Here is a 24,086-nt window from a genome sequence, read left to right on the forward strand (position 1 = left end):
CCTTTGTCAATTTATATATTGCACAATCAAAATATTATCCATCCTTATTAAAACTGAACACCTGACGTGTTTCCCCCATCAGATTAATGACTTCTAAATCCTTGGACATCAGTTTAAGACAGTTGATGTGCACCAGCATCTCTTGCTCCTCCAATACCATAAAAGTCCTGTTACACAGGCAAACTCAACAGGAAAATGATGGTCCTATATTAAGCCCTATGTGGGCTCTAGGTTGGCAGAGGTCCGTGCATCCACCTTCACAGCAGAGGACCGCCTGCCTCATTTAAAGATCTATTTTACTGAAAGTACATCTAGCAGTGTTTACTGATACATATCCACAAAAGCTCATTGCCGCCATGTTGTTGTGGCATACTCTGCATACTTTTGACTTAAAAAAAAACAACTCCTGAAGCAGAGATTCCTTTCTGAAAAAGAAAAGACATTGGGGCCTACATTTAAGGGGCCATTGTTTATTTTCAGATTACCAAGTTCACCATGCCATATATTTCTGACCTAGGCAAGGAAAAAATGCATTGGGAAGTCCACCCTAAATAGTGTTGTTGTCCTATTGTATAAAGGCAGTGAGTGACCTTATGGCAGGCAGGCTACTGCCAACAATTGACTGCCAGCAGATCTGGCAGAGTTCCACATAGCAGCCAATCAGTGGTTCACTTGCTTCTACGTGAGGCAGGGGATCTGTGGATGTGGCCGTCTGGGAGCCCCGCTGATTTGCAGTAGTGCTCCTGTTCCACCCAACTTCAATGAGGATTTCTTTCTTAAAAGCGCCTTAAATATTGTAACAGATGGTCAGTCATTTCGGAAAGTACCAACACTTTGCCCTAGCCTTGGCATCATTTATTTGAATGCTCTCCAGATGAATAGAGAATTCAAGATAAATATGGAGACCCCGTATTCCTTGGAATCTAGACAAGAGAGTTGGCCCTTCAGATGAGTAATATACAGTGAAGTTTGTCAATTAACAAGCATTGTTTTAAATCATCTAGCAAGAAAACTAAGTTTAAAAAGATAAAAAAAGGAAGCTTCATAACAAATGTGAGTTGTCGGTTCAGAGTGCAAGTGCAACTAACATGTGTGATCAGAAAGTATACAATCCCACGTAATAAAAATACATTATTTTGGTTGAGCTTTTCTTTAGATAACTCAGAAGCAGAGGATAAATCATATTTCATGTTTTCTGAAGTGTTTGTAGGGTTATAAAATATACCTTCATCAGGTCAATTCCTTAATTATTATTTGCTGCAGCAACTCTTGAGAGTATATAAAGGGTAAGAGTAATTATTAGGAATACCACCTTTCAACCAGTCAGTGCTAAAGTGGTCTAAAATGGACTAAATGGGGCTTGTCCCTCATCAGTATGCATCATTTAATTGTGTTTTGATAGATATATGGATAGTAATTTTCCACAATTTAAAACAGACCAGAGAACAGTGTACATTTCAACAATTTTACAGGGCAGTCATCATTAATATGAGCAAATGAACTTTGATGTGTAATTGCATGGGATTTGTTACACAATTGTAACTTATTTCATTCTTAGTAAAGGCATTAATGTTTTTATGCCATGTGGGTCTTATAATATTGAATACAGACGGTAATAATTAAGGAACAACATATTTTTCACCATCTTGATCCACGAAGTGGAGAAAATATTAGATAGTGGAAAATATTAGATAGTGTGGCCATTCCTGAGAGATACATTATTAGCGAGTATACATCTGCCATATACAATTACAAAGAACAAGTTTCATAACAGCAGATGAATTCTGGTGTTTATGTGTTGCGACTACACTGACCCCCCACTCCGTAGAGTGGGAGGCTCTTTGCCCCTACATCACAGAGAAATAGCGCAGTAAATGTTCGTTCTGCAGCTACTTCTTATAAACCACGCTCATCTTCACTCCATCCTCCAAACATCCAGGTTGGCAGTGCCAACCCAATCAAACCCCGGGTTTCTGAGAGGTCCATGTATCCATGGCCTGCCCCATTTGCTGGGCATCTCTACTTTAGTAAATTAATTTCTGATGGAAATAACACAATATATGGCCATGCTCCATTGATCCAGGGTTGGTGGAGTTGGAGAGTCCCAGTGTTGGACAGTGTTTCTTTTGGCAACCACTATGCTCACCCTGTATAGTATTTTAGTATAGCATGGTAATGTAATGTCTCCACATACATCAAGTTTCCTAGTTTTTGTGGTGAGGGTTCTTTCAATCCAGTAATGTTTGAGAGGCAACTTTCCACCCCCGTTCAGAACGCTCTCAACATCAACACTCCAAGAGGGTGAGCAGTAAGGTCCCTCTCAGACTGCCGCAGTGAAGGCAGCTATCATCCGGAGCACCCTTGATCCTGGCCAGGATCGATCCTGTGTGGTATTTTCTGTGAAGGATCTTTAATTGTACTAATCTAAAACCTGGCTGTATGGCCATCTCCTTTGGTGGCACTACAGCTTCTGCCCACTCCGTGTCGTTAAAGAGCCATTTCTTTTGTCCATTTACCTTAAGATCTGTCAAGGGGTTTACGTTATTAATGATAATGGTGAGATCTAGAAGGGAGCTAGCTTTCTGCAGAATTCCCCACTTGAAAAGTTGGCCTTGAGTGGGGACATTTGCCCTCAGTGCATGGCTAAACTGCAGGGGTTTAAACGCCTGGAAGTCTGCTAAATCAAACTCCTCCTGTAGGTCGCCAAAGGTCTTTGGACTGTCAATACCCCACACCTCCCAATTTGCTAATCCCAATCAGATCCCTGCGTAAGAACCCCGCAGAGTCCCTACCTTCCGGAGTAAGCCATTGTCCCAGAGGTGTTTCCCTCGTGAGGGCCCTGTTGCACCGGAGGCAGCTTATAGCCCCATCCCATTACCGCACCTCTGCAAGTGTATGTTGAGGGAGGGAAGCTCGGCCTCCCTATTTTATAAATGGCCCCTGTGTATCGCTAATCCTCATTACATGTCTGTCTATTCGTATGAAGTGTTCATCGAGGGGGACAAAAGCCCATTCACTAATGACCGTTAGATGGGAGGCCCAGTAGTATGTACTACCTGTATGTATGGGAGTACAATCCCTCCTTCATATACTCCCTTGCCAATTTTCCTAGGACTATTCTGCCTGGCTTTCCATTCATCAAAAATGTCAGAATTTCCGTCGCTACCCATCGGAAGAATTCTGCCGGCACCCAGTAGGGGGTATTTTGGAGTTCATAGGTGAATTTCGGGAGCGTGATCATTTTAATTAAACATGGGGGCCTTGCCCAAGGGAGAGACGCTACAGACGGCGCAGTGTGCTGTGGATGGCGATTGTTGACCATTCTAAAGCTTGTTTCAAATGTAGAGCACCTCATTCTTGGTATTAGTTCAAAGTTATTGTATTCTGCCAGTGGTCAGCCTAACCATTTACCATGACAGTTGCTGCCTGAGTACCACGTAATTACAGTGTTCCAAAGATGTACCATTCCAACGTGTATCATACTTCACTGGTATCTTGAAAATACCAAATCAAACAATTAAAATGTTTTAAAAAAAACTATTTTCCACGTAAACATAGTTTGAATTTGATTCATGTTTCTAATATTTAGAAAAGTAGACCTTATTATGACAAAGTTGAAGTGTTAGTTTAAGCAGAAGTGAACACACTTCTATCCTAAATGCATATACCGACGCCCCAGCTAACAGCAACCATGATACACAATGTGGCAGTACAAGCCACAGGAAGGCAGTTTTAAAATGCGTAGACCTACTCTGTGGAGAATTCAGAAACATTCATCCAGGATTAAAGACTAGGTAATGTGACTTTGGAGACCGTGTTATTTGTTAGATAAATATATCCAGAAGGGCCAATCAAATTCCTATTCGCAATATTGGAAGGGGCAGAAAGTAGTGCTTGTCTTTAGTTTTAATGCTAGATTTGCATAGACGCATTAAGTCAATGTTAAATCAATTTAGGAGAATCGTATAAGGCAGAATTGGCCCGTAAAAGCATAGAGAACCCCAAAATGTGGACTTTGGAAGCAATGATCACTGAAAATCATGTGTTTTTAAATAGGTACCACATTTTGCTATGTCTTTGCTTGTTGTACATAATCAGCCACTTCAATTGTTTCTTGTAGCTGCTAGGGCTCCAACTTCTCGTATTTACCTAAAGCACTTTATTTCACAATATCATGAAGTGCCAAGTCCTTTCCTTTGATCAAGTTCATTCCAGTTGGTACCTGTTGGGTTTAAGTACATCATTCAGTTTGTGTTTACATTCTGAGATCTATAATCAAGTGTTTGTATTGGGGAAAGTACAACTACACCGAGTACCAGAAGGCAAAGAATAAAATCCAAGACTGTATACTCTTGCTTTTATATGGAGGCACCCGAGAGCTCTACATCTTGTAATGTAATCTCTTGTGATTTCACTATTGTTTTTAAGGTCATGTAAATTAATTTCACATGATGTAATCGTAATGCAAAATATGGTTTTCAACCCTGAAAAATCCTACCTCTTTTGGCCCCAGAATGTTGGCAAGTATAACAAGCACTGGCGTTGCCAATAGGTCTCGCAGTAGGAAAGTTGGAGCTATTACAATTGCAAATAACCATGCCTTTTATTTTTGTTTTCATTTTAAAAACATAAAGGGCTTTGTCATTTACAAAACCAATAGCTGCAACTTTCCTACTGCGAGACCTATTGGCAACGCCAGTGCTTGTTCTTGTTGGAATATCGCCAGCGGCCCAGTGGGTGTCTTAGTGGCCTTTCTAGTGGCAAATGGGCGCTCATTACCTCCGTTTAGCAACAGGAAGAGGTGTCACACTCCCTTTGTCTCGCTGGGCCGGCCCATTAATGTGTGCACATATTGAGCGGGGGCAGGGGGCCTGAATAGAAGGGGCCTCACTTGTTTTCAGGTGTGTTTCTCCAGTGCAAATGAATGCGTGCATTTTTTTTACCCCCTTCTTTGAGGAAAGGCATTATGCAAATGTGGCCGATTTTTTTGTGTACCCGGGCCGATTTTCAATCCCAATCCGACCCTGCCACTACATGAGTGACAAGACTAGAGCAACAGGGTTTGAGCTGCTTATGTGATTAGAGGCAGGTAACGCTGTAAGAAACTGAGACCAGCTGAATAATGCCAGGACAGGACTCCGAGACAAAACCTTACATCATCACTAGTTACACAAGACTGCATGCTGTACCCAATCACCACAACAAAGGGGTCCAGCTCAGATCATTTGTACGCGCATGTATTTGAACAGCTGCGGAAATGCAACCACACGGAAATACTGGTGAAAACACGGACAGTGCAGTTCAAGCTCCAGGAGACACACCATTCCACCTAGGCACCGTCACATCTGTCTGCTTAGACCTTTTGCAGACGGAGAAATATTCTCTTTCATGCTATTTGTTGTTAATTTCCCGTCTAGAATTTCTAATATCCATTTTCTCAACATTCATCTTCCGTAAATCGCGTCCAATAGCATTCTGGTTTTCCATCCTAAACTACATTGTCCGCGTTGAAATAATAGGCGTTGACATTAGTGTACTTTTCAGTGCAATGTGCGCACTGTGCCTTGAGAGCACGAGAGCTAAATGACGGCAAATAACCGCAGTACAATGTTGCTGCTCAGGGGTGAGAAGCAAAAAAGCCACACGCTCGTGGCACCTGGAGAGCCCTTTGATGGCGCCAAGTGCACGACGGGAGCGCCATCCGGGTGAATGCAAACGTGTTAGTCAATCTCAAACAGCAATCACAAACTGTTAGCAACACGAACTCAATGTCAAAACAAACAAACAGAGTGCCTGCTACCAGAAAACCACCCACACTGAAGTGAAAATGGACTGGAAAAAATGTCCCTTGGATTACTGCAGGGATGTCAAAACCGCGTGTCACCCAACAATGTGAAACGTGAATAAAATGCGTACCACGCAGTATGTGATCGAGTAGCGTTGTATGGTGGTTATTGGCACTAGCGCCCCGTGCTCAAACCCCTTAAAACCTGTCCTAGAAAACAACGACAAATGAGATAAATCGACTGCGTGGAGTTCATGACACATAAGGAGCGGCTCCAGATGCCCAGCCTGCGCGGACGCCATGGTTTATTCAAGTGCGTGGACGTGGCAATTAATTTCAATAGTATACTTTGCCCTCGCGCTTTCGTGTGCGGCCATTGCTCTGTTCATCATCACGCGCATGAAAGCAATTTGTCCAAAAATGACACTTCAAACAATTGCTCTAAAGACCATTTGTGCTGAGATAGAAACGCGTTTTGCATGAGTGATGAGGCTGCGGGAGGTGCTGCATGAACGGACATTCATGAAGAGGCAAGGTGTTACAACCGTATTGGAAAATGAATGCACTAAAACGTTCGAGGCAAATGTGACGCTATACTTCACAGTAATATACATATGGATTGCCTTAGGAGGATGTTTTAGGTGAGTACTGTTTAAGTCATGTTGTAAAGTGTCCTAAATGTACCAATTACGAGATTCTACGAGAAAATGTATACAAGTAAACTATTCTGAGACTATTTATTTAGAAATACACTAACAGGGACCAAAGAGGCACACAGAAGCGAATGCAATGAAGCGACATTGCTTAATCTGTTATGTCCACAAGCCATCTTGGTCAGCTAAAGGATACAAGCTGGACAAGGAAAGGGTTATCAGATGTTTTTCTTATGTGTCACTCAAATGCAGGCAATGCAAACACAAGCATGCACGTTTCGACAACAGCAACATTTTGTCAGGTGCACTATATCCACGCACTTCAAGCTTAAGAAGAAAATATTATAGAAAACCTGATACATTCTCGCTTCAGTGAGCAGCCGAGCAACTATCGGGGGCTGGGTAAAAATGCAATGCACGAGGTGTCTTGTGACGGAAGCCGGATGGGGGTGGGAGAGCCTGGGGTGGGATTCCGAGTGAGGGGAGGCAGGCAGATTAGGAGGGAAGCTGTATGGGGGCGGGAGAGCCTGGTGGAGGGGCGTGAATAAACAAGCGTTGCCGGGAAACTGAAAGTACGGCCGGCCTGTGGCCGGCCATGATTCAATTAGTGGAGGAGAAGCCGCAGAGCGCACGCTGGGCGAAGCCCTTTGATGTGCTCTGCGGCCGTGAATGCGCGTGCTTGTTTGGTCATGTGATTCACGTGAACTCAATGGAAACCGCAGCGCAAGAAGCCCTTGGTTTCACGAGGATTTTCGAGACATGAATTCTCACTCTGCTCAATTCGCTTGCGCGCATTGATAGGTCGCGAGACCTAAAAAGGAACCATCCCACATAATTTCTAAACTGTATCTAGGAACAGACTAGTACCTCGACGTAAGGTCTGACAATTCAGTGACATCTTAAGGATTTAAAGGGCCCTGGGCAATATTTATTTTGGCCTCTAAGCTCTCAATAAGATTCTTAGGGCCTGATTCACAAAGGTAACTCTCAGGTTTGAGTAATTTACACTTTTGAGTAAGGTACATTTTTTTTGATTGTATGACTTAGGCATGCATGGCTGCTCCACGTGTGTCTTCTACAATGCCCTCCTAACCACGAATGCGTCTAAATCACGCATTTGTTTACCACACATGCCAATATCACACAATTTTGTGGTAAAGGGATGTGCATGGTAAAGATTACCACTACCCAAACTCCACTACCCAATTTTCCCCTACCCGCCGTAAGCCCTAAAACCTATCCCCCTACCTCCCCGCCACCCTGAGGCCTAAAACCTACCCTGCCCTGCCCTTACAACTACCCCTTCCCCGCCCTGAGGCCTAAAACCCAAACCCCTGCCAAAAACGACCCTGACCCCAGCTCCCTCGCTCAGAGCCCTAAAACTTACCCCTGCACTGTCCTTAAAACTATCCCTACTCCTTCCACTGACATGAGGCCTACAACCCTTCCCCCATTAAATAAACTACCTAACCCGCCTGCCATGATCCCTAAAACCGATCCCCACCCCTAAAAACTGCCCCAAACCCAGCTCTTAAAACCGCCCCTCCCCTTAAGTCGTAAAACCCTGCCACCCTTCCAAAAACTACCCTGACCCCCTCCCGCCCGAGCACTAAACAAACCTCACACCTAAAGACTACCCCACCCCCCCAAACCTGGCTCCAGCCATACTTACCTGTCTGAGTCTGGAGCTTCCTGTTCCGACCCTTCTGCTTCTTCTCGCCACCCATCTTAACACTAGACTGCTGATGCGTGGTTCATGCAGGCACAGTTATGCCTGCAGGAAAACTGCACCTGTGGCTCACTCCGTGTTGTAAAGACCTTTTTCCAATTTTTATGGCTTCTCTCAAAATCAGAATGTAAGTTAGTAATAAAAAAACAGCTGTGAGTCCAGCACAACACATTGCCAACCACTTGTACTACAACACCCTCTCATTGAAAATAATGGAAGCAGGGAATTAAAATAAAAGCTCACTGGAAATATTAAATTACATCATTTAAAATAGTTAAAAATATTCCTACATAAAATGTAATGTTAAAGTAATGTATAAAATAGTAATTATTTATTATTTTATTATAATATACTTGAATACCCTATTTTTAATGTAAAAAACATAGAACAATTATAACAATGTACATTAAAATATACCTACCTTCTAATTTATTTATATATCCCTTTAAATAATCATTAATGCATAGTAAAAATATTCCACAAAATAATCTACATTAAATATATTTCAATAAATTGGCATGGCGCTAGAGGGCGTGCTGCGAGATGGCTGCGCGATAGTGCAGCTCCGTGGTTCGGAACAATTATCTGACGGAATGGAGCGTTTACAGCACCCACAAATATGTAAACACCAGAAATTGTTTATCGGAGTACCAGTTCTATCACGCTATGTAAGCGGAGGACGCTTTTAGGGCTTGGATTGCCCGAAAACGATATTGCATCGACGCGACCCGAGACCGGGGCTCGGCTCAAGATGGAGGCTCCCACCTTGAACTGACTCAGCGAGGAGATCCTCCCACCTACTGCCGCCTCCTAAGCACCAATATCCACTGGGTTTTGTTAGCAGACTACGACATGGAGCGCCCCGATAGAGGTCTGATGCTGTAAGACTATGGTCACACTCTCCAGTGTTGGCCATTAAGCAAGGCGGGAGACGGCACTGTTGAAGGTGGCAAATGGCGGCTGAGTGCACCGGCAGGCTTGGTGTGGTGGTACGACTCTACAAACGAGCACATAACTAACCGGTACGTTAGCGGCCAACGCAGAAACTTCGTGAGCAAGTGCATTTACGCGGCATCAACCGCAAGTAACAATGCAGCGATTAAAAAGGCAAGGGCGGCACTCCAGGCGCGGGAAGGAGATTTGGCGCCATAGGACGCGTTGAGCCCCCATTGGTGGGTAGACCACCCACATAAATGCTACCAGCAGAGACTTGCCTCTATCACTGCACCATTTTCATGCCCTTATCACCGATACTGCACATGTATGCCCCCATGTGTCTAGATCACCCTCAGTGAACCAGGGGCTATGTGTAGACACTGGGGCAAACCATCAATGCATGAGTAATGGTGAAGACCACGCTGTGGAAGCCGAAAGACACCTCAAAACACTCGAATTTAGAAGCACACATTGTTGCATAAAAGCACTTTCATTCACCGCCAAATACGACTATCGCAGAAATTGTTTGCCCTATTGATGGTGCCACGTGCGATACGAAGCTCATCTGTATCATTGCGATAAAGACTGGCACTGCTGAACCTGACCACAACGCGCAGCACGACCCGTGGCTTCACAACAGAGTGACCGCCCAGCATACACTTACTGCAACACACCTTCCCTAAAATGGGCAAAACGGACAAACATCAACCCAAAATTTAATTCGAGGCGCGACTCGCACCCATGACAACATCGACACATTCGGACACCAAATTGGATGCAGACAACGCCAAAGACTCAAACATGGAGACCTCATTGCGTGCAATTCAACAAAGCTTGCAAGCCATTGATGGCAAAATTGACACTCTCACGCTTCGGGTGGACAGCATGGCTGCAAAAATCGATAAGCAAGGTGAGCGCTTAGATGCAGCGGAACTGCACATATCAGCAGTCAAAGATTAATCTAGCGCCACGGCCAAGAAATGTACTACAATGGAAAAACTACTGGAAATCATTTTAAAAACAAAAATGAAGATTTAGAAGCAAGATCTCGCCGGAATAACATACGAATAATGGGAATACCAGAAAGCGCAAACACTAGGCGCCTAGAAACCCATGTTGAGGATATGCTGCACAAAATCTTCGGATAAGACAGTTTATCCCAACTACTTATCATTGAACGTGCACACCATTTGCCAGGTGACAGACAGACGTGCCCTTAGGGCATGTCTGTGTGCCACATTGCACACATGCCCGTTTTAGGGGTGCTAGAGGGTGTCAAAGTGACACCCCCTGCACCCATGCCAAAGTCGGTATTTACCGATTCGGTAAATACCGATTCGGTATTTGACTTGAATCCTATGGGCTTCAAAGGCCCATAGGATTCAATAGCAAATACCGATTCGGTATTTACCGCATCGGTAGATACCGAATTTGTAAGGAATCGGTAACAATTCCAGATGTTGGGACCTTCATCCCATTTACCGATTTTGAAATACCGAATCGGTAGCATTCGGTATTTCAAAATCGGTAAATGGGATTTACCTACATCGGGCCCTTAATGTAGGTAATTTAGATTTACCGAATCTAAAATACCAAATTTTACTGATTCGGTATTTTAGAATCGGTAAATCTGATGTGGGTAATAATTCGGTATTTTTTACCGAATCGGTAAGATTCGGTATTTACCGATTCGGTAAATACCGAATCGGTATTTGCTATTGAATCCTATGGGCCTTGAAGCCCATAGGATTCAATAGCAAATACCGATTCGGTATTTACCGAATCGGTAAAAATACCAAATTGCAAAGGGGGACAGGGTGTCACTTTGACACCCTGTTGCACCCCTGTAACTGGCTTGTGCGCCATGTGGCACACATACATGCCCTTAGGGCATGTCTGTGTGCCACATGGCACAGGTGTACATGCACAGATGTGCATGTACACAAGAATTCGTTATTTACCATGCAATTGTATTACATGGTAAATAACGAATTCTAAAGGCCCTATAGCACTGTTAGAAGTGCTACCTAAATAGGAAAATACAGATTCGGTAATTTTACCGCTCTGTAAATTTACCGAATTGGTAAAATTTACAGATTCTGTAATTTTACCGAATCGGTAATTTTACCGATTTGGTAAAATTACCGATTCGGTAAAATTACAGAATATGTATGTTTTTAGTGCCCCTACATACCAATGTCAAAATACCGGTCGGAAACGGCCGAAAATACCGATTTTCCCGAAAGGTATTTTGACACCTACATCTGGCCCTAAATCCCACAAAGGCCTTGTGACCTTTCTGAACAAGTTTAATTCATTTTGTCAGGTTCATGGCCTTGTAATCAATGCAACCAAACAAAATTCATGGCTATTTACCCACACAGAGGTTTCAGAGGGGTACTAACTTTGAAAAGGAGCGAAGTTCGAAAACGTATTCGATTTTGAATATCTTAATAATAATAATAATAATAATAATAATAATAATAATAATAAAGTTTGTAAAGCGCCTGGTTACACTGGCTAGTGTGTCCCCACGCTGCAGTCAGAAAGAAAACATAGGGAGGAGTCAGAAAGGATGGAGCAGTATAGCTCATGGGAGGCAAAGATTTTAATCCTGGAAAAGCCAAGTTTTCAGTTTTTTCCTAAAGATATTCTCCGACTGTTCCACGCGGAGGTCTAGAGGAAGAGCGTTCCATTGCTTAGCGGCCAGGTGGCAGAAAGAGCGGCCTCCCATTCTCGATTTTTTTATAACTGGGACTTTCACCAAACCTGCCTGTTGGGAACGTAGGGCTCTGGTAGGTCTATAGGGGGTCAGTAGACTGTGCAAGTACTCTGGGCCTTTCCTCAACATAATTCGCTGGCTTCGCTCACATCGTTTTGAATATGATTCTTTCTCTTACAGGGAGCCAGTGGAGAGTAGTACGTGCCTTTTTAGACAAGGCTCTTCTGGGAAGCATCTGGACCAGGCGGGCGGCGGCATTCTAGATGTACTGTAGTCTTTGCACGCTCTTTTTATTGGCCCCTATATAGAGTGCATTCCCATAGTCCAAGCGAGAGGTGACAAATGCGTGGATTAGATTTTTCCTGGCTGCTACTGGGAGCACATCTAAGATTTTCTCAAGGGCCTTCATTATGCCAAAGCACTTTCCTGCCACCGTCCTAGTATGGTGATCATAAGAAAGGGTGGGGTCTAGCCATATCCCCAGGTTTTTGACCTCCTTTTTGGGGATGGGGTGGCGCCCAGAGTCTGCGGACACCAGCTCGTCGACCATATCTCTGGAGTGTTTCCTACAATGAGGACCTCAGTCTTCCCGCCATTAAGCTTTAGACAGTTGTTAGCCATCCAGACTGAGAGCTCTCGGAGGCAGGCCGAGAAGTTAGCGGCAGCTTCTTCCTGAGATTGGGACAAGGATATGACAAGCTGCGTGTCATCCGAGTATGACACGATGCTTATGCCGTATTTATCAATAATGTTTGACAGAGGGGCGATGTACAGATTAAAAAGCGTAGGTCTTAATATTGATCCCTGGGGGACCCCCTGATGTTCCTTCAATAGTACTGCCCTTGGGATACTTGAAAGCTCCTGTCCTGTAGGAAGGAGCTAAGCCACTTTGGTTATTTTGCTCTCCTTAAGGCGCTGAATCAGCACAGGATGGGACACGGTATCAAAGGCCGCGCTGAGGTCCAACAGAATCAGCGCCACTGTCTGTCCAGCATCGACCAGCCGACGGATGGTTTCAGTGGACAGAAGCAGCGCCGACTCTGTGGAATAAGAGGCTCGAAAGCCGGATTACGTGGGGTGGAGTTGGCTGGCTTGATTCATATGATCCGTTATCTGAGCATTCACCACCTTCTCTGCAATTTTTGCGAAGAAAGGTAGGAGAGATATAGGTCGAAGATTCTCCAGATGGCTGGCACTAATCCCTGGTTTTTTTCTAATGGGAACAACCACTGCCGCCTTCCTTCTTTGGGGGACTGCTCCTTCCTCAAAGGAGAGTTTGATAAGGTGTCTAATGTACGGCGCTAGAATGTCCATACTCTCCCTCATGTTATCTGGTTTAATGAGGTCTTTCGGGGACCCCGACTTTATGAGCAGAGCTATAGATTTTAGTTCATCTAAGGAGGGGAGGCTGAAGCTGGAAAGACAGGAGGCTTCTTCCAAATTGCAAACTCCAGTCAGCTTTTCCTACTACGGGCTTCCTCCGGGAAAGTGGAGTAGATTTTCTCCACTTTATCGGAGAAGTAATCTGCAATCAGATTGCAGGATTCAATGGAGGCCTTACTAGGGGCGGAGGTTCTGTCCAGGAACGAAAGTTCTTTAAAAATCACAAACAATTCTCCAGAGGAGTTGTTGGCAAGTTTAATCTTCATATTATAGTGTGCCGCACGGGTCTTCCTTATGAGAGAATGATACATTTTTAAGTTAGTTAGATATGTGGCCTTCCTGTCTTCCAAGAAGTCTTCCTTCCACCTACGCTCCAGACGTTTACAGCCAGATTTCATTACCTTCAGCTCCTCATTGAACCAGGGCGCGGATCTGGATTGTCTTCTAGGAGTGTTAGTGGCCCAGGGTGCCACCCTGTCAAGTGCATCACAAATGCATTGGTCAAGAGCATTGCATGCCCCTTCGACATTGCTCCCTTCAGGTTTCCCTACCTGCAGAAGAGCAAGATTAAATTTGGTAGCCGTAAACTTGGACCACTTCCTTTGGGGTTGGTTAGTGTCTGGTTTGGGCTTAGATTGGGCCTTGGTTATAGGGATTCTGAAGGAAATAATGTAATGATCAGTCCACGGGACTGGGATAGGAGCGTTAACCTGGAGCTCTCCCCAGTTAGCAAAGATGTGGTCTAGTAAGTGCCCATGCTGATAAGTCGGGAGGGTGGATTGTAATATAAGTTGGAGTGCCTCCAGCTCCTGACTGAGCTCTTGCGCCGGGGCATTGTCCTTGTCGTCTAAGTGTAAGTTAAGATCACCCAACACCAGCACCTTAGCATAGCGTAGTGCTAGTTGGATGATGTGCTCCCTGAGGCTGATAGCAAATTGTAAGGCTGAGCCCGGTGGCCGGTATATCAGGAGGCCTTTTATGACATGGATATTGTCCACTGTGATAGTAAAGCGCCCAGCTTCACTGTTCTCTATCAGCATAATCTCCAGGGCACATTCCACTGCTAATTTATGGATCATGGCTATCCCGCCTCCTCTATTTCCCGGGTGATCAAGTCTAAGGATCCCATAATTAGGGGGGAGGGCTTGGAGAATGGCAGGCGCCGAGTCATCATTCAGCCAGGTTTCAGTTAAAAACATAATATCGGGTTGGGTATCCAGGAGAAGGTCATGAAGTTCATGTTTATGCTTGCTAAGTGACCTACAGTTTACCAATATCAGGTGGAACTCATATTCCTTACCAGCAGCTCCCTGGTTGGTTGTCAACATATAGGGGCAGTGACTGCATTTTTGTTCCCTGCAGTCCGGTTGTATACTATGTGAGCATATATTAGGTATGGAGGAGCGCATCATATAAAGTTCTTCAGAGGAGTAGGAGCAACTGCTCAAAAAATGGGCAGGGGTGCTGGCCCCAGGCCCCGGCTGGCCACGGACGGGTGCAGACGGGCTTGCCTTTGGTGCGCCCGCTGCGCGTCCTTCCCGTCATGGGCTCTAAATAGCCCCTCCTGCCTGCACACTAGACCGCACAACGGGCCAGATGCAGGGCGACTGGAAGTCCTACTCCTTCCTCCCTGCCGTCCGTTCAATCGGCACAGAACACGCTGTGACCGACCGGGACGGGATTTCAGGCAGCGGGTCAGGATTTAACAATTTTAAAAATGAGCAGCGCGAGTTTATAAAAACAAATTGCAGCATGCACTAATACATGCCCCAGAGAAGAGTGACACACTAGCAGCTTCCGACAGACTCTGCCACCGTCTGTCTGACCGCAGCGCGCCCGCCTCAGTGAGTGCCCTAAATAGCCCCTCCTGCCTGCACACTAGACCGCACAACGGGCCAGGTGAAGGGCGACCCGAAGTCCTACTCCTTCCTCCCTGCCCTCCGTTCAATCAGCACAGGACACGCCGTGACGGACCGGGGCTGGATTTCAGGCAGCGGGTCAGGATTGAACAATTTTAAAAATGAGCAGCGTGAGTTTATAAAAACAAATTGCAGCAAGCACTAATACATGCCCCAGAGACGAGTGAAGCACTAGCAGCTTCCGACAGACTCTGCCACCGTCTGTTTGACCGCCATCTGATCTTGGCATTTGATTATCTACTGCCCATCCTTGGGGTAACCGGGCTACAAAAGCACCCTGATTCTAAAGCATAGGGTGGCCAACATTCAAAAAGATACTAATAAAACTACACTCCATCCAAGTGTACAAACTACACTCCATCTCCCCCCTTCTTGAAGTCTGGAGGGCCAAAGCTGTAGCAGCCGCAGTCTATGGAGCAGAACACTGGGGTTATGTTAACCTAAAAGCACTGGAGGTTGGTGGGAAATTCTTTTTTGAAAGCAGTACTAAAACTTCTGCAAAGTTCCCCACTTGTTTTTAAACAAGACCTAGGTATTCAATCTATAGCTCCCCTAGCCCGATTGAAACCAATCCTATATTGGGTTCAAGTTTGGTCTAACCCTGAGTTAGTGCATTATAGGGCAGGATTAAGAGATGTTTTAGACAGGTCCCAGCGACGGGTGTTGTTAACTTGGTTGGTCTATGTAAAACAGTCTGTTTACTCTATAAACCTGTATGAGTATTGGTTGGACCCAGACTCCATTTTCCCATCTGCATTAAAAAAGTTGAATTGTCCACACTGGGAACATGAGGAGGTAAAGTTCTCCAAACAGTTTGGTTTAGGGCAGATGAACGGACGTTTTTTAGAGTTCAAGCCTATCTTGCTTTTTGAAAATTACATTGACGACGCAGACCACCTATTTGCAAAAGCTCTTTATGTAAGGTTCAGGTTGGGCACATTCCTTCTTGCTAGGCCTACTGCTAAATGGAATGGAGGTCAAGGAGGTGGCGAAATTTGCCCTGCTTGTAGAAGTAGCGAAGAAACAGATGAACACCTATTGAGCTTCTGCCCTATTTACTATAAGCAGTGCAAGCTCTCGATTGTCCTCCTGTGCCATTCCTTAGTTGTTGGCCAAAACAGGGTCGCCCTGAGAATATGCAGAGCAGACACATCATCGATTATTGTCTTTTCTGTAGATAAATGTTTAGAAAGTATCTGGCCAATATGGCAAAACATCTCCTTTACTCCTGATCCTTAATCATAGCCATGCTTCAGCCGGTTAACAATCCGGCCCTGGGCAATTTAGACTTGGACACAATTTATTTATAAAGTGTATTGCGTCGTTTTAATATTTTTATTGCAATAGTGCTGCTATTTTGTAATCTCAATTTTAGTTCAAATTATTTTAATGATCCAGTAAGATCTGATGTATTTGATGGTCTGTACTTTAATGGTAGAAGACCAAAATAAAGTATTCAAACAAAAACAAAAAAGTGTGCAATTAGGATTAAAGTGTATTCACTGCATAAATGAATTATTTAAGGAATGAACCGATTTATAGAGAGCACAGCTGTCCCATGACGTTCTGGTGCTAGAGTCCAACAAAAATATCTAGTGTCCATTGAACAGCCAGGTCTTCTGCTGTCTTCTCAAATGGTCCTCATCTGAGGTAAGCTGCCAGGCAAGTGTCAACATGTTCCATGTCTTAGCAGCCAGAAAGGTGAAAGAGCTGCAGTCTTTCCTGGCTATCCTAATCCTGGGAGTCTTTAAAAGATGACCCCCTGAGGATCTTAATAATCTTGGGGGCAGTATTTCTTGAGCCTACTGCTCAGATATTTGGGCCCTTGCTTGCGTAAAGCTCTGAAGGACAGTTCCATGGAGACCACCTCTCCCAATCCCAGCCCAAAAAGCCAAAAACGTAGGCATTACCATAGATGACAAACTGAACTTTAATAAGCATATCAGTTCAGTTGTGTCATCCTGCTTTAACACTTTGAGAATAACCAGGAAGATTCTTACTGTTATTCCTCCCACCTCCAGAAAACCAGTCATTTCCTTTTTAATATTCACAAAGTTGGATTACTGTAACTGACTTTTTGTTAAGCTCCAAAAACAATACGTGGAGAAACTTCAAAGCATGCAGAATGCGGCCTCCAGGCTTATTCTTGATCTTCCCCAATTCCATCCGGTTTCAGCCTCCTTTAAGGAACTTCACTGGCTTTCAGTGAATAACTGCATTAAATTCAAGGTATTATGCCTTACCTATAAAGCCTTGCATGATCTAGGTCTTAGCTACCTCAAATAGTCCCTCTCCTGGTACACACCCAACAGAGACCTACGATCCAAAAACTCCTTGACGGTCTCTCGTCCCAGTTTCAAGAGATTCAAATGTGGAGGCAGTTGAAATTCTTCTGAAGCCCCGGCCCTCTGGAACGGTCTGCCTATGGATATTAAAGCAGCTCCCATATTATCGAGTTTTAGGAAACTAATAAAAACCTGGCCTTTTAACCTCTAGTCTCCCTCTGCTCTCACCTGTACTGATTTTCCCTACCAGCGCCAAGACACACATGGGTAATCGAGCACTTTAGAAACATTTTAACATAACATAACACCTGGACAAGAGTAAAGTTCAAAAGCATTGCATGCAGTACAGTTGAAAAGCTCCCTGCTTGAAGCTCTTGCTCCAATAGTCCATTACATTTGCATCCTATCGGCATTCCAATCGAAGTTGAACTGATATTTTGTATACCACAGCGTGCTTTATTGGTAAGAGAAGGCGAGACAAAAATCGCCAGCAGAAGTGGAGGAAGTGTCAGAGTGTATTTCAAACAGACAGCACCATGGTTAACCTGATGGTTGGAGCAAGGGAGTCCAGTCTCTTAAACAATTCTCTTTATATTTCTATTTTTCTCGTTTTACATCTCTCTATTAACACCACTGGTGTGATTTGTCCTTTTGCAATGCATTGTATTCATGGTGGTTTTCCTTTTTTGTTAGGCCCTCTGATTGCCACCTCTGTCTTTTCGTTAAGACCAAAGGATAAGGAAGATCTGTGTCCTGAGGACCTTCAGGACTTGGATATAAGAGCCATTAACAGTCGTTCCTCAAGTGAGTAGATAAAGCAGATTCAATCTGTTGAGATTTGGGAGAAGCAGTGGTGATGGGTTTTTCCACAATTGATGTTACGCAGAACTTTAATATCATAGCATCTGCCCCTGCCCTGCTATCTGTGCCAGCGACCTGCTATCTGTGCCAGCGACCTGCATTCTGCCCTGCTATCTGTGCCAGCGACCTGCATTCTGCCTGGTATCGTTGCCTGCATTGATTACAATTGTGCCAGCTATTTGTGCCTGCGACCGCATTCTGTGCCATTGATTGTGCCAGTGATTGTTTTTTGTGTCCACGACCTCCTTTGTGCCAGTGATCTCGCCCAGCATTGCTGTTGTGCCCTTAGCCCGTCCAAGCCGCTGCTCCCCCGCGGCCCAACCCCCGCTCCCTCCAGCTCCTACTGACCCTACCCACTCGCCACCCCGCTACCGCCTCCCAGCTGCTCCTCCCTCCCTCCGCCCCCCTCCACTATCCACTTATGTCAGAGCAACATACGCGCAGCGTCCACGCGCAGCGCCGAAGGCGCGCCAAAGGTAAGCCCGTCTACGACCGTCCGCGCCTGGACCGCGCCCAGCGCCAGACCCCCTTCCCCCCGCAAAATCCACTCCACCCGCCTAACGTACGACGCCGCAACCCTCTCTGCACTCAACATCGGCCGTCTCCCCGACTGTCACCAAGCCGCCCCAGGACGCACCCATGGACCCTTCACCTGCCAATCCTGCACGTTCGACTGCTTCAAGACCCACACTATATCCACAAACGCCAAACAGAGCTCCGACAACAACCACCTGAAGTGCATCCTGCTCAACACCCGTTTGATCCACAGACACGCCATTGAACTATGGAACCTACTAGACCACACCACCCGGACTTCGCCTTTCTTACAGAAACTTGGATGAACGCCTCATCAGCGCCCGACATCGCCATAGCCATCCCGGACGGTTACAAGATCATCCGAAAGGACCGCATCAACCAGACAGGAAGAGGCATCGCCATCGTCCACAAGAAAACCATCCACATCACGACCAGCTCCGACGACACCCTCACAGCCGCCGAACACCTCCACTTCCAGATACACAACGACCCCAAAACCACACTTGGAGGCACCCTCATCTACAGACCACCAGGACCCCGCACACAATTCTGCGAAGACATCACTGACTTCATCAGCCCACACGCTCTCCCCTTCGTGGACTACATTCTCCTAGGGGACCTCAACTACCACCTGGAAAACAACAACGACAGCAATACCATCACCCTTCTGGACAACCTCTCCAATCTCGGACTCAAACAACTGGTGAATACCCCCACCCACTACGCCGGACACACGCTCGACCCGATCTCCTCCAGCAAGCACATCTCCTTCAATCATGCCACAGGACTCCACTGGACGGACCACAGCTGCGTACATTTCAACTTCAGAAAGACCACGACCCACCACCACCCACAACAAGTCCCCCGCAGAAACTGGAACAAACTTACCACCGACCAGCTCACCACATCGCTAAACCAAAACTCTCTCGCCAAATCATCGGACCCAAATCAAGCAGCCATCAATCTCGCACAATGGATCACCCACTGCGTCGACAAATTAACTCCCCTGAAAAAGCAACACAACAAGCCAGGTAGCAAAAAAGCCTCTTGGTTCAATGACGACCTCAAGAACTCCAAAAAGAACTGCCGCACCCTCGAGAAAGCCTGGCGAAGAAACCCAACCACAGACAACATGACCGCCCTCAAGGAGGCCGCCCGCAAACACCACCAGCTGATCTGATCCACCAAGAAATCAGCATTCAAGGAGCGACTCGACAACAACGCCCACAACAGCAAGGAACTCTTCAGCATCGTCAAGGAGCTTACCAATCCCAGCGCCGACACCAACAACATCACTCCCTCTCAAGGCCTCTGCGACTCTCAAGGCCTCTGCGACTCTCTAGCCTCGTTCTTCCACAGTAAAATCGCTGACATACATAACAGCTTCGGCGACCAGTCCACCCCCCTTACCACCGAACTGAAGCCCCCCACCACCACCCTTGACGCCTGGAACCCGATCAGCACCGAAGACACCATCCGCTTGATGAACTCCATTCACTCCGGATCACCAACCGACACATGCCCCCACCACATCTTCAACAAGGCCAACTCCATCATCGCACCCCACCTCCGGAATATCATCAACTGCTCCCTCAACACCGCTACCTTCCCGGAAAGCTGGAAACATGCCGAACTCAGTGCCCTCCTGAAGAAACCTACATCAGACCCCACTGAACTTAAGAACTACCGCCCCATCTCGCTCCTCCCTTTCCCTGCCAAAGTCCTAGAGAAGGCTGTCAACAATCAGCTCGCCGCCTTCCTCGAGTCTAACGGCTTCCTCGACCCCTCACAGTCCGGTTTCCGAGCCAAACACAGCACCGAGACCGCCCTCATCGCAGACACAGACGACATCCGGTCACTACTCGACAACGGGGAAACAGCTGCCCTCATCCTCCTGGACCTCTCCGCAGCGTTTGACACGATCTGTCATAGCACCCTTGTACAACGCCTCAACAACATCGGAATACAAGGAAAAGCATTGGATTGGATCATATCGTTCCTCGCCGGAAGAACCCAGAGAGTCCGCCTCCCCCCTTTCAGATCAGAGGCCACCGAAGTAATCTGCGGCGTTCCCCAAGGCTCCTCGCTCAGCCCCACTCTCTTCAACGTCTACATGAGCCCCCTTGCATCCATCGCACGCCAACACAACCTCAACATCATCTCCTACGCTGACGACACACAGCTGATCCTCTCCCTCACCAAAGACCCAAACACCGCCAAAACCAACCTACACGAAGGGATGAAAGACGTAGCCGAATGGATGAAGAACAGCCGCTTAAAACTAAATTCAGACAAGACGGAAGTCCTCATCCTAGGATCATCACCCTCCGCTTGGGACGACTCATGGTGGCCACCAGCCCTCGGCAGCGCGCCCAAACCAACGGACCATGCTCGCAACCTGGGATTCCTTCTAGACTCCTCCCTCTCGATGACCAGACAAGTCAACGCCATCTCATCATCATGCTTTAACATCCTACGCATGCTCAAAAAGATCTTCCGATGCATCCCCACCGAAACAAGAAAGACGGTCACTCAAGCACTTGTTACAAGCCGACTGGACTACGGAAACACCCTCTACGCTGGAACCACAGCCAAATTACAGAAAAAACTCCAACGCATTCAGAACGCCTCCGCCAGACTCATCCTAGACATACCCCGCCACGACCACATTTCCGGTCACCTGAGAGACCTTCATTGGCTCCCCGTCAACAAGAGAATAACGTTCCGTCTTCTCACCCACGCACACAAAGCCCTCTACGACCTAGGACCCAAATACCTCAACACGCGCCTGACCTTTTACACCCCCACCCGCCAACTACGATCGTCCAATCAAGCCCTCGCCACGATTCCACGTATCCGTAAAACCACCATGGGAGGAAGATCTTTCTCCTACCTGGCGGCCAAAACCTGGAACTCTCTCCCCACCCACCTCCGCCTTACACAGAACCACCTCTCCTTCAGAAAACAACTCAAAACTTGGCTATTTGATAAGTAACACCCCCCCCCCCCCTCAAGCGCCTTGAGACCCTCCGGGTGAGTACTGCGCTATACAAATTTTGACTTGACTTGACAGCCCTCCTCTCTGCTGGTCACCTTCCTGGTGGGCCCGCATACTGAAGAGCCCGCGTACTGAAAGCGCGCTTTCACCCCTGCTCACTCTGCAGTGTCGGCTCCTTTACATCCGCAGAACATTATGAGTTCTTGGAGTCCTACCTTTGGCTCTTCAGTACTTGATAACCAATAATGTGCAATCTTGTGAAAGCGCACACTCTTTTACAAACAGGAATAAGTACACAAATATTCACACTCTGACAAATGATTGGAGAATCTGAAACCCCACAATCTCCGGTTACATTTTATATATATATGTTTATAAGGTTTAGACAGAGTTGTTTATGGCACGGTCATTTAGGAACAGCAGGCAGTTACATGTTTTTCTGGAAGGTTCCATTCCTGGGTCAAAGAGGGCTGATGTAATTTTTCAGCTCTCTGTGATCGTGTATAAAGATGGGTTCAAGAGTTCTGAAATGTCCTCTTTAGATTTCGGTGTTGCTGATAGTGAATTGATTGGCTGGAGGCCGACAGCCAGCCCCATTCATGAGCTCTAGGGACATTTTGCTTTTTCTGATAAAAAAGACTTGAATTTGATGCATTAAATATTTTTCCTTCTCTCAGAGAGGTTCGAGGTGAAAAACTAAAAGCCAATATATTAACATGACAACCCAATATATTAAAATGACATTGTGAGACACAAAAATCTTTGCCACTCACGGTATCAGCAGTGCAATATTTTGTGAATGGCATGGAGAAGGGGGTAGCATGACCTGAACCCCATTTCTGGCAATTAAGATTCAAATATGGTAATGGATTCCGACTGCTCTGATGGCCACGAAAAATGTAAGGTTACCAATTACTCGTGAAGCATCGATTCCTTTATAAAATTGTCAGCTGAGGGGATTAGGAGATCAGCAGAAGTCACAGGGTACACTTTGCTCACCCTGATATCACTTTGGGAAGCTTCCACTTTCCTTGTAGCGCTGGAATACTGGTGCGTTGCGGACACAGAGGTGGAGGTTTCTTGCAGGACTCAATCTCTGCAGTTGTGACTGGTTACTAAGTACCACAGATGGGGAGGCGTGGCTTGGCCGGCTACAAGATGGCCGCACTCTAAGTAGGCTCTGCCGGTCAAGCTCTTTCATCCGCAAGAATCCTGCTGGCATTGTCGCATTTTCCTCACCACACTGCCGAGTCCTGAATCGGGGGAGCACTGTGCACCTAGCTGTTACACTTTGGTGCTTCTACGTGGCCCCCCTGGCCGAGATCCTCTCCCTGTTGCCGGCGCTGGGCCTCTGCGCTGGGTGTCCGCCGGCGCCTCCCCGGAGCTGCTCCTGTCTGCGAAGCCACTGTGCGGCAGTGCTGACGCAAGGGACCGGACGCTGCCTTCCGTGGTGAGTCGCGCCATAGCTGAGAGGGTTCTCCGGTGGGGCTGGGGGCCGCTTGCTGTGCAGCCTGGTTGCGCTGAGGCCTGGCTGTGGCCTAGTGCTCCTCCCCGGCCTCGAGTAGGTGAGGCGCCGCCTGTGCTGGGCTATGGGAGCGACGTACCCCCCTCGCCGGGAAACAGCGTTTACAACGCAACTTTTACCACACAGTACCTTTACCATGCAACTTTTACAACGTAAGTCGTTACAACGACTTGCCCTGGGGGGCGCTGTAGGATAGGGAATAGTTTAATTTACTATCCAAAACCTTCCCTACTATCCACGGGGACTGGAGTTGGAATAGTAAATGTAACTATTCACTATCCAGCGCCCTCAACCCAAGTCGTTGTAACGACTTGCGTTGTAAAACCTGCGTGTTAAAGGCATGCGTTGTAAAAGCATGCGTAGAAACGACATACATCCCCCCTCGCCTCACCCGCTGGTGTTTCCCCCTTGGTGAGTCCTGCTTGACCCCTTCTGAGCGGCGCTGTGGAGATCGCCTGCCCCTGCGGTCAGGCCGCCCTGGGCGCCCTCTCATCTGTGCCTCGCTGAGGCCCACCTGCCACGCCTGGCCCCCTGCTCCGAGACCTGCTCCCGGGGGTAAGGCGGAGAGTCCGTTTCTGCCCCTCCTTCTAGCGAAAATTCTTGGCTCCCGCTTGCCGGGGTCTGGCCCGCCCGGGTACGGACCTTGCTGACTTGGTGGCGCCGTGTGGATATCTCCTCTAAGTGAGGCCCCCTGGGGACTGACTCCCTCGCTGGCGGACTCTTGACGGCGACTGAGCCCTGCGGGTAGCCGCT

The 24,086-nt window shown here is 46.7% G+C and overlaps 1 protein-coding gene across 2 annotated transcripts in view; it reads left to right on the forward strand.

Annotated features, from left to right (window-relative positions):
• Window positions 1–24,086, forward strand: part of LOC147732780 (uncharacterized) — a 635,036-nt gene that overhangs the window by 14,739 nt on the left and 596,211 nt on the right. For both annotated transcript variants that reach the window (XM_086957331.1, XM_086957332.1), the window contains exon 3: window positions 18,106–18,216. In XM_086957331.1, the coding sequence (XP_086813457.1) occupies window positions 18,106–18,216 (111 nt within the window). The remainder of the gene's footprint in view (window positions 1–18,105; window positions 18,217–24,086) is intronic.

This window comes from Lissotriton vulgaris, chromosome 2_1 (genome assembly GCF_964263255.1).
Source record: "Lissotriton vulgaris chromosome 2_1, aLisVul1.2, whole genome shotgun sequence".
NCBI lineage: Eukaryota > Metazoa > Chordata > Amphibia > Caudata > Salamandridae > Lissotriton > Lissotriton vulgaris.